A 13046-nucleotide genomic window follows, 5' to 3' on the forward strand; every position below is an offset into this window, starting at 1 on the left:
GCAGCCTTGCTTATTGGCAAAAGCGCACACCTTGAAGAATATGACATAAGGCCTTTTAAGAAGAGGGTCTACTGGGAAATTCGGCATACATCTGACAGGGTATCTGCAGGTTGCAGAAAGCAAAATTTAAGACTTTTTTTAAGATATTTTTAATGCTACCTGGAGTTGAATTTAAGACCATTTTAAAAACCTGAATAAAATCAAAGCATACCGTATTTTTTTAGATGTCTGAATGTGTTTTTCTAGCTTCCAGGCAGCCAATCATTTTCATTTTGTTATGGTAAGAAAATCAACTTGCAGAGACTTGAAAGCTCAGATAGGTTATCTCAGTGAACTCAGTGAACGCCTGCATTGATCTGAAAAGTCTACATGTCTTCTGGTGCGTTCACATGCTGGTGGGAAGCTCCGACATCCCGGACTTCAAAGTCGGCTGCCAAACAGCATTGCATTCATGTGCTACAGTATTTGGTTGGAAACCAAGAACACACACAAAAAGCAAACAAGGGCATAGTGAAAAGGATGATGTGGATGTGGTTAAATCTTTGCTTCTTCTTGCTTTAAAAACGTTATCATAGTTAGTTTGGCTAACTACCAAGTAGTTTTTCAGATTTATCCGATAGCACTTGAATGCACCATTCCTCTTGGAAATGCTCTCCCCGCAGAGACACCCACACAACAGAATGTACAGTATGTCTCCGCCAGAAAGTAGTACCTGGAGAAAAGATTGTTTTACAGACTAAATTCATTGACTTCTCACCTGAACATTTGAATTTAAAAAATATAGGAAAATGGAGTATTCAAAGTGGAATATTCAAAAATCTAAAAAGGTGTGGTATGCTTTGGAAAATGGTCGGTAGTAATGTGAAGTATGCGTGAAGTGTTGTAAATGGGCTAAAACATGCAGAAACACCGGTATGGTCCTTTTAAATTGCTAGATTTTTGAAAGGACTTTGGTGTGACGTTCTCTCCATACCCCCCCCCCCGACAAAAAGACATCCGGGTGGAGCGTACCAGGAAAGGAGCGCTGCTCCAGGCCATGGTGGAGAGCGCGCCCAGGTAGGCCGTCTTGCGCAGCACGTTGAGCTCCTTCTGCCGAATGGCCAGGACCTTGTCCCTGAAGGAGTTCTCCCAGGCGTACAGCTTGAGCACCTTGATGCCGTTCAGGATCTCGTTCATCAGCTTGATACGCGCGTCCTTGTACTGCATCAGTTCCACCTGGCACAGAGGAAGGGAGGGAGGGGGTTGAAAGAGAGAGAGATTTCAAGCAAGGGAGAGGAATCAGAAGGCAAACTGTTCTTTTTCCCGGTGTCAGAAACGATATCTTCATCCATGAATGAATAGACTTGAAAGTAGTACAGCTAAATCAAAGCCCACACACCAAGTGGAGTGTGTTCTGCACAGAAAAATACAGGAAAAGGGACAAAGGTAACTTCTTTGAAGCGCGAAAACCCATGAATAATGTAAAAATCACATGATTTCTTACACATGCTTGAATTCTTACATAGATTTCCCATGGGCATATCAGCGGATTGAAACTTACATGGTGCAATGGAATGAGAGAGACAGTTTGCGGCTTTCATCTATGGTATATACAGCTGCTGTGGGTATTCTCTGCCAGACTAGGCATGTGTGTGAGCGTTCGTACCTGGTAGGCTCGTGTCTTCATGGCAATGGCGGCGTTAAAAGGGATCAGCAGGATCATGACAGCCACACCAGCCAGCACAGATGGACCGAGGTTCTGTAAAACACAGTGCAGACCATAAAGACACGGCCTGTCGATGCACTGGGCATAGGCATCGATGCAAACATGAGACAAAATCAATACAGAGCATCGGTTAAATTACGTGTGTATGTGTGTGTGTGTCTGTAATCACAGTGATTCAGGATCCCACAAATATGATTCAGAGGTAGCGAAGTTTCCTGGGTCATTAAAGGAAAAGTACACCCTCAGATACTATTACACTTCCCTTTTGGCACTGCATTCTGGTCTACTGAGGCTACTGCTGGCGGTGAAACGTCTGTGAAAATTAGTCTAGAAAGAAGCCTGGACTTGTTTGAAGTGATAAGCAGAATAAGCCGCCTTATATGTGTCATGAGCAGCAGAGGGGTTTGAAAGGAGGAAAAAGGTTCCAGACGGTGAAATAGACGGTCTTTCTGACTTCACTCAGTGATGACCTTTGTTTGTGGTTTATTGTACTTGCGCCTACCGTCCAGAGGAAGTAGAGTGCCAGTACAATCTGCAGAGGGGCGGACCACAGCATGTTGAGGAAGGTGGTGAGGTCCATGAACCTCTGAGCGTCCACGGACATCAGGTTGACGATCTCTCCCACTGTTGACGAACGCTTGGCCGAGTTGGTTATCACCAGTGCCTGAAGGACAAGGGCAGGGGGGAAAAAAAGAGCACAGTTAAAAATGTACAAATAGAGAAAGTTATTTATCCGGGGGCTACAGTTTGTGTATTAATAGAAGGTATACATGCGATGATACCATACAGAGGTGCGTGTGTGTGTGTACCTTCCTGTAGATAGCTCCTATAATAGCCGACCGCAGCCTCATGCCGGTGACGAAGCAGTACTGAAAGTGCTGGTGGAGGATGAGGGTCTGCAGGAAGGCTGTGAAGAACATGAGGAAGGCCAGCGCGTAGCCCCACCAGTCGGGAACGTCCGGCTCCTTCGTGAAGTAGATCAACAAGCTGGAGAAGGCGAGGAGGGGGAAAGTCATACAGTCTCTCCATACACACACATACGTTCTTCTGCGTGAACGAACTGTGCTGCGCAGGTACAATGAGGCTATGTGTATCCGGATGGTCATTGTGGTGGATGTTTGTTTGTTTGTTTTTTGAGAACAATTTCGGCGACTCTATTGTGCCAAAATGTGCCTAAATTCATAAAAGTGTTTGAAATGGTTCTAGATAACACTTAATTACAGATTGACTCAAAGTAGCTTAGCAAACTGCCAATTTCACAGTTTGAATAGTGAGGAATCATTAGGAAAATTAGCTTTCACATTTCTCTATAGTGTCAAAGTCAAAAAGTTCAGAATAACCAGTGTATTAATCTCATTGTTATATGTGAGTTATAAGAAGGGAAGTTATCTGACTGATGGGAATCATATCAGAGAGAACAGAGAATTCATTTTTTAATATAGAAGAAACACTAAATTTGACATTTTTTAGATATGGCACCAGTGAAAAGGCTGTATGTCAGATATCAGTCTTAACTAAGCTGACTAGAAAACGCTGCCAAAATCTATACAGGAAAGTCGCTATCTTATGGCTTATCTCACTGAAAATGACAGCCAGCCCAGAGATAAGGGTTTCACAGAACAGCTGCTATCTCTAAGTCTGCACACAGTCATCAACAGCTTAAAGAGGAAACATTTACATGGCGATTTTGCATCCTAAACAAAGGCGGCACCCAGTTCTCATGATGACAGCTGCCGTACAATGGACGAAGCAAAACAACATGCAAAAGAAAACACACAACATGCAAAACAACCTCCCGGGAACAGGGCCTTGATAACGGTGGAACAATGGTGGCCTGTCGCCGTTCACCTGAGGAGCTGGGGGTTGACGAAGGTGATCATGTCCTGCAGCAGCTTGTAGGCCGAGCCGATCAGGAAGTAGGGTCCGAAGGCTTTGACGAGGGCCCGCAGGAAGGACGGCTGCCGCGGAGGGCCCTTCTGTTTGGACAGCAGCACCTCCACTTCCTCCGGGCTGCTTTCTCCTCCTCCTCCTCCTCCGATGTGGTTGGTTGTTTCCGGCGGCGGCTTGGCGTACACGGCCTGGCTGGAGAGATGCTGCTCACTGGAAGACAGAGGAGGCGGGGAGGGTGGGGGAGGAGAGAGAGAGAGAGAGAGAGACAGGCAGTGATGTAGGGAGTAAAGAAGCGTGAAGTGGGTGAACTATGACCTTCAGCCAAGTGATCGTCATAAGGCAACTGCAGCAGTTCACTGCCGGGGGAATGGCGGGGAGATGGGAGGGGAGAGGGGAGGGGAGAGTGTCAGGAAGAGTCAGAGTCACAGAGGCAGGAGAGCGAGAATCAAACCCATGACACATAGCTGGAATACCTGTGGTATTCTAGTGCTATTCTACAAACAGACTTTTTGCACATCTTATTCTCACTCCCCTGATAGTGTTCCCAATGAAACCCACTGGTCTTTCTCCAGTGTATTTTTACAAGATCCTAACAGAGATGTAGTGGTGAATAAATTAAGGGTAAACTATGACCTCCAGTCACTGATCATCATAAGGCAAACAACCACCAATATAAACAAAAATCTATTATATTTTCAGAACAGCGTCAATTTATGTTTTTTTTTTCCTCCCTTAGATGACCCTATCTTCATATAACTTGAAAAAAAGAATATAATGTAAATGAATGTACTGTTGCAAAAATGAAGCAACCCAGACTGTCCCTCATTTGGCTCAGTTTAGTTTCTTCATGAGGAGCTCATGCATTGAAACATGATACTGAAGCGGTTTTTCCTTGAAAAAGTGATTTTATTTATTCAAATGAAGTATTTCCCGCTTATCTGAACCGACTCTGAACTACTCTACATACAACTGAACACCAGTACAAACCAGAGTGGAAGAGTCGGATTCCAGCAGCGGATTAATCAGTGACTAAAGTGCAACGGGGCAACTGGAATGGAATTCCAGCGCTACACCAAACAGGTTTCCGGACCACAATTAAAAAGGCCTAATCCAGCTTTTCCATATCGTTTTACAAGTCCTCGCTCTCGATCGGGGGAGAAAGCACGGCGAAACTTTGGCAGGAGAACTGCAGCGTCGTCGCAGAGGGAAGAAAACAGCCGCTGCGCGAAACAATGATGGGGGTCAAAGTTCACCAGGCTTCCCGAGCCGGTGTTAAGTGTGTTTGTGCAAGACTTTCCCTTTCCTGCGGCTAGAGTGTTCGTTGGGCCGGTGCGTTGTGTAACTGAAGCTCTCTTCTCAGTGAGCAGGGAACCACACCAGCTAGTTTCTTTGAAAGCCAAATTGACATTGGAATGCAATATACTAGGCGGGATAGAAGCAACGCAGTAATGAATTCTGCAACACATCGTAAGAACCTTTAAGGCTCCGACATGAATTGATTTTCCAAAGCCAAAAATACTCCATAAACACACAGAAGACATCAGAGCTTCTACGACTACAAAAGAACACACAAACAAAGTTTTTTATAAAGTGTTTTCGACCTCTGCAAAGATCGGCTCAGACGATCTTTGTGTTCTTTCTGTCATTGTGCTGCAGCTTCTGTGTCATGGTTCGTCTTGGCAGCCCCTCCTTTCCCTGTGTGTTGTCAGTCTTCCCCTGTCTGTTTGATCCTCTTGTTTCTCTCCCTGGTCTGTGTTCTGTGTGTGCATGTGGGCGTGGTTGTTCCTTCCTGCAGGCAGCCCAGGTGTCTTCCATTCCCTCATCAGACTCCCTCCATAAAAGCCCCGGTCTCTCTTCTGATCATCGCCAGATCGTTCCGTCAACCACAGTGGTAGTAACGTCTTCGGCCAGTTAGTTTCTAGTTTTTGATTCTGTGCTTATGTTCTTGTTCTTACGCTGTTCCTTCCTGTGCCCAGATCCCCTCGCCTGTGTTAGCCTGCTCGCCTGCCTGCTGCACTTACCTGCTCTCCTGTCTGGTGATCCTGTCGGCCTGCTCTTCTGCCAGCTTGCCTCTGGGCTCGTGTGTTCCTCGGTCCAGTGTTTCGGGTTGCCGGTCCGACCTCCACCAGCGTCCTGACTGGGAACTCCTCACCTTCACCTTCACCGCCACCGTCACTTGCACGGCACCTCGTGGGATCCCAGGAAGCACAGCCCCCTCCCCTCTGCACATTATTCACTGTGTCACCATTAAAACTTGTTGAACTTTGGACAGTTGCGATTGTTGTCTGCTTTTGGGTCTGATCTCTGTGAACTCATAACAGAACGATCTGGCCAAAAGCATGGACCCAGCGGACACAGATCGTGACTCTCGGGCTAGAGACCTTCACCAGGCCCTGTCCTCCCAGGGAGCCATGTTGGGCCAGCATGATGTCACCATACGCCGTATCATGGACGCCTTGACGGAGCTGACTGCCGGACTCGCTCGTGTGGAGAACCAGCTCCAGCCTCACCCGTCCTCGGTTCCAGTCGTCAGTCCGCCTCCAGCAGTACCAGTGGGTGCCTTCCAGCCACGTGAACCCTTCGTCCCTGCGCCTGAACGCTATAGGGGAGACCTAGGTGAATGCAAATCCTTCCTTTTCCAGTGTTCCCTTGTGTTTGAATTACAACCCCTAACTTATGCTAGTGACCGTGCTAAGATAGCCTATGTGTTGGGTTTGTTAACGGGAAGAGCCAGGGCTTGGGGAACGGCTTATTGGCATAGCCCTCAGACTGCTAATGCTACATTCAATGACTTCTCTGTCGACATGACAGCTGTTTTTGATCATCCTGTGTTAAGTAGTGATGCTAGCAACCGCCTGCTTAGCCTCCGGCAGGGTACGCTTAGCGTGGCCAATTACTCTGTGGAATTTCGTACCCTAGCTACTGAGTTAGGGTGGGATGACCGGGCTCTCCAGAGCATCTTTTTTAAGGGCTTAAACGAGGCCGTAAAGGACTGTTTGGTGGGTAGAGAGGAGACTAAGGATTTGTCTGAGCTAATAGCCTTAGCTATCAAGATCGACAACCGACTCAGAGAGAGGCGCAGGGAGAAGGTTCACACACCCCTAGCTGTGGTTCCTGGTACTGCTGCCTCACCTGGACTAGCCTCTCGACCGCCTGTGGCAGCCAGCGAGGGCGCCATCTCTCCTGGTCACCATGCGGAGGAGCCCATGCAGCTGGGAAGGAACCGCCTCACCCCCACCGAACGCAACCGCAGGTTCAAGGAGGGCCTGTGCTTCTACTGTGGAGAACCCGGACACCAGTTGGCTTCCTGTCCCCGGCGGTTAAACTAGAAGCCTCACCAGTTGCAGACGGGGTTCTGGTGAGTGGCTCTGTTTTACCAGGTCTTCCCCGGAGACGTATCAAGGTGGATGCCTGCATCCGTTATAAGGGTAACACGTTCAAACTGGAGGCTTTGATTGACTCTGGCTCGGACGCAAACCTATTAGACGCAGACTTTGTGCGAGAAGCTGAGCTGCCCACTACTGCCATTGATCTCCCATTAGCAGTCAATGCTCTCAATGGTGACCTGTTAGCTCACATAACTCATCAGACTGAACAGTTGCCCCTCCTAGTGGCCGGTAACCACCATGAGAGTTTAGCATTCCATGTTATGTCTTCCACTCATGCTCCCCTAGTGCTTGGTCTGCCCTGGCTTCAACTACACAACCCTGTCATAGACTGGGCTGCGGGAAGGATTGTTAGCTGGAGTTCATACTGCCACTCTTCCTGTCTGAAATCTGCTCTGCCTCGTTGTCCTAGTAATCCCTGTGCCGCCTCCCCAGAGCCTCCTGATCTCTCCTCTGTGCCTCCAGACTACCACGACCTCGCCGAAGTCTTCAGTAAACACCGGGCCATGTCGCTACCACCCCATCGTCCCTACGATTGTCCCATTGACCTCATGCCTGGCGCAGCTCTCCCCACCAGTAAACTGTATAACCTCTCAGCTCCTGAACGTGAGGCCATGGAGAGGTACATCAGCGAGTCGCTCAGCGCAGGTATAATCCGGCCCTCTTCCTCTCCCCTGGGGGCAGGATTCTTCTTTGTGTCCAAGAAAGACAAGTCTCTGAGGCCCTGCATTGACTTTCGGGGTCTCAATAACATAACTATTAAGAATAAATACCCTCTGCCGCTGATCAGCTCAGCTTTCGAGTCCCTCCAGGGCGCCACCATCTTCAGTAAATTGGACCTGCGCAACGCTTATCATCTGGTGCGAATTCGGGAGGGCGACGAATGGAAGACCGCCTTCAACACGCCTCTGGGGCATTTTGAATATCTGGTCATGCCCTTCGGTTTGACCAATGCTCCCGCCGTTTTCCAAGCCTTGGTTAATGATGTGCTGAGAGACTTTCTGAACCGTTTTGTGTTTGTGTACCTCGATGATATTCTCATCTTCTCCCACAGCCCTGAGGAGCACATTGTGCATGTGCGTCAGGTTCTCCAGAGGTTGTGGGAGAACAAACTGTTTGTTAAGGGTGAGAAATGTGAGTTTCATGTTGCCTCAGTTGCCTTCCTAGGCTACATCCTGGAGAGTGGGCAGGTACGGACGGATCCAGCCAAGATCCAGGCAGTCACTGAGTGGCCTAGGCCCAATACCAGGAAGCAGCTACAAAGGTTCCTTGGGTTCTCCAATTTCTACCGCCGGTTCATCCGCAACTACAGTCAGGTAGTAGCGCCTCTCACTATGCTAACCTCTTCATCTATCCCCTTTGTCTGGTCTCCTGCAGCGGAGGAAGCCTTCAAGGAACTCAAGAGACGCTTCACTACCACTCCCGTCCTGGTGCAGCCGGACCCCACTCGCCAGTTCATCGTTGAGGTGGATGCCTCTGAGGTCGGGGTAGGTGCGGTGCTTTCCCAGAAGGCCGCAGGAGACGATAAACTTCACCCTTGTGCTTTCTTCTCTAAGAAACTGACCCCCGCAGAAAGGAATTACGATGTCGGCAACCGGGAACTCTTGGCGGTGAAACTGGCCCTGGAGGAATGGCGTCACTGGCTGGAAGGCACTGAAGTTCCGTTTATTGTGTGGACAGATCATAAGAACCTAGCCTACCTTCAGTCTGCTAAACGCCTTAACTCTCGACAAGCTCGTTGGGCACTGTTTTTCGGTCGTTTCCGGTTTACTTTGACCTATAGGCCCGGCAGTAAGAACACCAAGCCAGACGCCCTCTCTAGGCAGTTTCTGCAGGACACTAACAAAGTACTCTCTCCTGACACTATTCTCCCTCCTTCCTGCCTGGTGGGCTCCCTGTCATGGGAGATAGAGTCGGTGGTGAGGGCCGCTCTTCGTGATAATCCAGATCCTGGTGGTGGTCCGCCAGGGCGGCTTTTTGTCCCTGCCTCTGTCCGTTCTCAGGTTCTGGAGTGGGGTCACACCTCCCGTTTCGCCTGCCACCCGGGAACCTTCCGCACCCTACGCCTCCTCCAACGCCACTTCTGGTGGTCCTCCATGGAGGCTGACACCCGTGAGTATGTCAAGGCCTGTACCGTGTGTGCCAGAGGCAAGGCCACTCATCGCCCCCCTGCTGGTCTGCTCCACCCGCTCCCAGTGCCCGGTCGTCCATGGTCCCACATCGCCTTGGACTTCGTGACTGGTCTGCCTCTGTCCGAAGGTAATGACACCATACTAACGATTGTTGATCGTTTTTCCAAGGCTGTGCACTTCGTGGCCTTGTCCAAGTTGCCTTCAGCGGCTGAGACGGCCAGTATCGTGGTGGATCAGGTGTTCCGCATCCATGGTATCCCGCTGGACATCGTCTCGGACAGGGGTCCCCAGTTCACTTCCCAAGTGTGGAAGGAGTTTTGCCGGGCACTGGGAGCCACTGTCAGCCTGTCTTCCGGACACCATCCGCAATCTAATGGCCAGACCGAGAGGGCTAACCAGGACCTGGAGGCCTCCTTGCGGTGTATCTGCGCCCGTAACCCGGCGTCGTGGAGCTCCCATCTCACTTGGGTAGAATATGCACACAACTCCCTCACGTCAGCGGCTACCGGTATGACACCTTTTGAGGCTTCTCTGGGCTACTTACCTCCTCTGTTCCCTTCTCAGGAGGCCGACCTCACCGTGCCATCGGTCCAGTCCAACCTGCGCAGGATCCGCCGCGTCTGGAGGGAGACCAGAGCAGCTCTCCTGCGCACCCGGGAACAGAACCAGAGGTTGGCGGATCGACGCCGGACCCCTGCTCCCACATACAAGCCCGGTCAGAGGGTTTGGTTGAATGCCAGAGATATCCCACTCAATGTGTCCTCTAAGAAACTCTCTCCGCGCTTCATTGGTCCCTTTAAGGTCGAGTCAGTGGTCAACCCAGCCGCTGTACGCCTCAAACTGCCCCGGTCGCTCAGGATCCATCCTACCTTCCACGTGTCTCAGTTGAAACCGGTCTCCACCAGCACCTTGTGCCCGCCTTCCGTCGCCCCGCCACCCCCCCGGCTCATCGACGGGCACCCTGCCTTCACGGTCAGTGAGATTCTGGATGTGCGCAGGAGAGGACGGGGGTTCCAGTACCTCGTGGACTGGGAGGGGTACGGTCCAGAGGAGAGGAGCTGGATTGCGCGGGGTCTTATCCTGGATGCCTCGCTCCTCAGAGACTTTTACTCCTCTCACCCCGACAAGCCTGGTAGACCTCCTGGAGGAGGTCGTTGAGGGGGGGGTACTGTCATGGTTCGTCTTGGCAGCCCCTCCTTTCCCTGTGTGTTGTCAGTCTTCCCCTGTCTGTTTGATCCTCTTGTTTCTCTCCCTGGTCTGTGTTCTGTGTGTGCATGTGGGCGTGGTTGTTCCTTCCTGCAGGCAGCCCAGGTGTCTTCCATTCCCTCATCAGACTCCCTCCATAAAAGCCCCGGTCTCTCTTCTGATCATCGCCAGATCGTTCCGTCAACCACAGTGGTAGTAACGTCTTCGGCCAGTTAGTTTCTAGTTTTTGATTCTGTGCTTATGTTCTTGTTCTTACGCTGTTCCTTCCTGTGCCCAGATCCCCTCGCCTGTGTTAGCCTGCTCGCCTGCCTGCTGCACTTACCTGCTCTCCTGTCTGGTGATCCTGTCGGCCTGCTCTTCTGCCAGCTTGCCTCTGGGCTCGTGTGTTCCTCGGTCCAGTGTTTCGGGTTGCCGGTCCGACCTCCACCAGCGTCCTGACTGGGAACTCCTCACCTTCACCTTCACCGCCACCGTCACTTGCACGGCACCTCGTGGGATCCCAGGAAGCACAGCCCCCTCCCCTCTGCACATTATTCACTGTGTCACCATTAAAACTTGTTGAACTTTGGACAGTTGCGATTGTTGTCTGCTTTTGGGTCTGATCTCTGTGAACTCATAACATTCTGTGTGTTTTTGTTGTCTGATTAGTTTCCCACTGATCTCTAAAGAGAATATGCAGCGATATCGGTTCCATAAATAAGATATACCTGTTCTCCCATGTACAAAGGGAACAGACGTATGCGCACACACACACACACACACGTACACACACTCTGACACTTCCTCTCTCCTCTCTGTTCTGATAAAGGAGTGGAAGCTGGGGCCACTGCTGACTATGACAGGATTTGGCTTTGTAATTTTTTTTTTTTTTTTTACAGAAAAGCGAAGGGAAGTGTACACTGTAGGTATTTGTGAATCAAAGTACACATTCCTCTTTGGAACTTGTTAGCTTGAGACCACAAATCCAAGAAGTTGCATTGCTTCTACTTCTACAAACTGCGAGATCAGTGAAAGGTTTTATATGACACAGACTGCATTTTTTCCATCTTCACAGGCAGTGGAATAAAACAATGATTCTCTTGATAGATTTGGACAATTATAGGAAAGTCGGGTCCAGTGAAAAAACCACAACTCCTCTCCAATGAACCACCAACGAACATATCCAACTATCCATATTTCTGTTCATTCAGTCGCAGAATTCCCCCTTCCGTCTGTACCTCCCACCCTCTCTCCCTTCATTCATCCCCTCCTCCTCCTCCTCCTCCTCCTCCTCCCCCTCTCGTGTACCTCTGGGCTTTGGCGTGCTCCTTTTCCCACTCTTTGAGGAGTTTGGGCACCACCGTCGTGGAGCTGTCGTGCTTGTTCAGGGACCACAGGTCTTTGGCCTCCAGGGGCATTTTATAGCCTTTAATGGCCATACTGAGAGAGACAAACAGCAGTTCAATACATGTTAGTGCAACAAGCAAGACAGTGAGAGGAGCAATTAACTGGTCACATAACACCTTTATGGAAGAATATGACTCATACTGAAAAATACTATTCAATTTGTGTCAGTTATTCAGTGTGATGTAAACTTAAAGGTGCTATATGTTGCGTTTTAACATCAATAAATCATTACCACGTTAATTCTGACACATAAGAATAATCGCCATAAACAAACGAGACCATAGCTGAGAATATTGGACATTAGGTCTTTGTCATTATGCGTGCTTGTGTGTTCTGGTGTCCTCCATTATGTATTTGATGTGCCGCATGATCTAGTACACTTCCAAAACAAAAGAACACTGAGAACCAAGGACACATAAAGATATCCCATAAATGTATTCAACAACCAAGGATGCATTTGATTGGTGACATGGCCAACAGAAACAGACAGGAAGGCCCAAGATTTACCACAAGCATGACACATCACATCCAAACAGCCAGTGGGTCTACAGTACAGAGCCAACTGAACAGCTGGGAAAATTACCTGTATTTCCCCAAGGGGATCAATAAAGCGCTATCTTATCTTATCTTATGATCTTAAGTGTGTCTTTATTAATCACACAACATCAAGCACACAGCCCATCTCAAACTGTAAGGATATGATCTGTGTTCCTGCATTCTTGCACCACCCGGTCCAATTTCACAGGAAATGTGCTGGATTGCTTTATGGCACAAAGGGAGATCGCTTTACACCACAAACATCTTAATTTCATCTTAAATTCATCAAATCATCTTAATCTTAATTTTGAGAAACACTAGCAATAACAATACCACTGCCATGAGATAGAGGCTACCAATCCACCATGGTCTCATCTGTTTACGGTAATTATAAGGGTTAGGGTTAGATATCGCAAATCATTTGACAATAATATATTGATGCTTAAAAATGCAACACATAACACAATTAAAATCAAAAGAATTCCACTTTCATTTTCAGCAGTGATAACCACCGTAGTTTGACTTGACTCCTTTGTCTCTTTCTTTATGGATGCATGCGTGTGACCAACATGAGTGCAACAAAGTGTGTGTCAAGTGGAACGGTGCCGCAGAGCAGTGGAGAACCTACCTAGTGAACCACCAGAAGGTCATGGTGGAAAGAAAACCTGCCGTGGATTCGGGGCAGGGATTCTGAGGAGAAATTGGAAAACGGTGCAGAGAAATAGGCCAGAGGGGGTTACACAAGGATAAGGACATACTCCTTTCAGCAGCCAGCAACAACTGTTCTCTCTGTGTGTGAGCGAG

The 13046-nt window shown here is 49.1% G+C and overlaps 1 protein-coding gene across 3 annotated transcripts in view; it reads right to left on the bottom strand.

Moving 5' to 3' along the window:
• abcc3 (ATP-binding cassette, sub-family C (CFTR/MRP), member 3) overlaps positions 1-12926 on the bottom strand; it is a 31328-nt gene extending 18402 nt beyond the window's left edge. For all 3 annotated transcript variants that reach the window (XM_071536322.1, XM_071536319.1, XM_071536320.1), the window contains exons 1-7: positions 12871-12926; positions 11607-11738; positions 3554-3805; positions 2515-2692; positions 2208-2369; positions 1646-1738; positions 1012-1215 (exon numbers count right to left, since the gene is read on the bottom strand). In XM_071536322.1, the coding sequence (XP_071392423.1) occupies positions 1012-1215; positions 1646-1738; positions 2208-2369; positions 2515-2692; positions 3554-3805; positions 11607-11738; positions 12871-12893 (1044 nt within the window). In that variant the 5' untranslated portion in view covers positions 12894-12926. The remainder of the gene's footprint in view (positions 1-1011; positions 1216-1645; positions 1739-2207; positions 2370-2514; positions 2693-3553; positions 3806-11606; positions 11739-12870) is intronic.
• Positions 12927-13046: the final 120 nt, after the last annotated feature.

Source organism: Centroberyx affinis, unplaced genomic scaffold, assembly GCF_046629955.1.
Source record: "Centroberyx affinis isolate AG114_WGS23_722 - 3 ecotype Tasmania unplaced genomic scaffold, CSIRO-AGI_Caff_v1 ptg002855l_1, whole genome shotgun sequence".
NCBI classification, from domain to species: Eukaryota; Metazoa; Chordata; class Actinopteri; order Beryciformes; family Berycidae; genus Centroberyx; species Centroberyx affinis.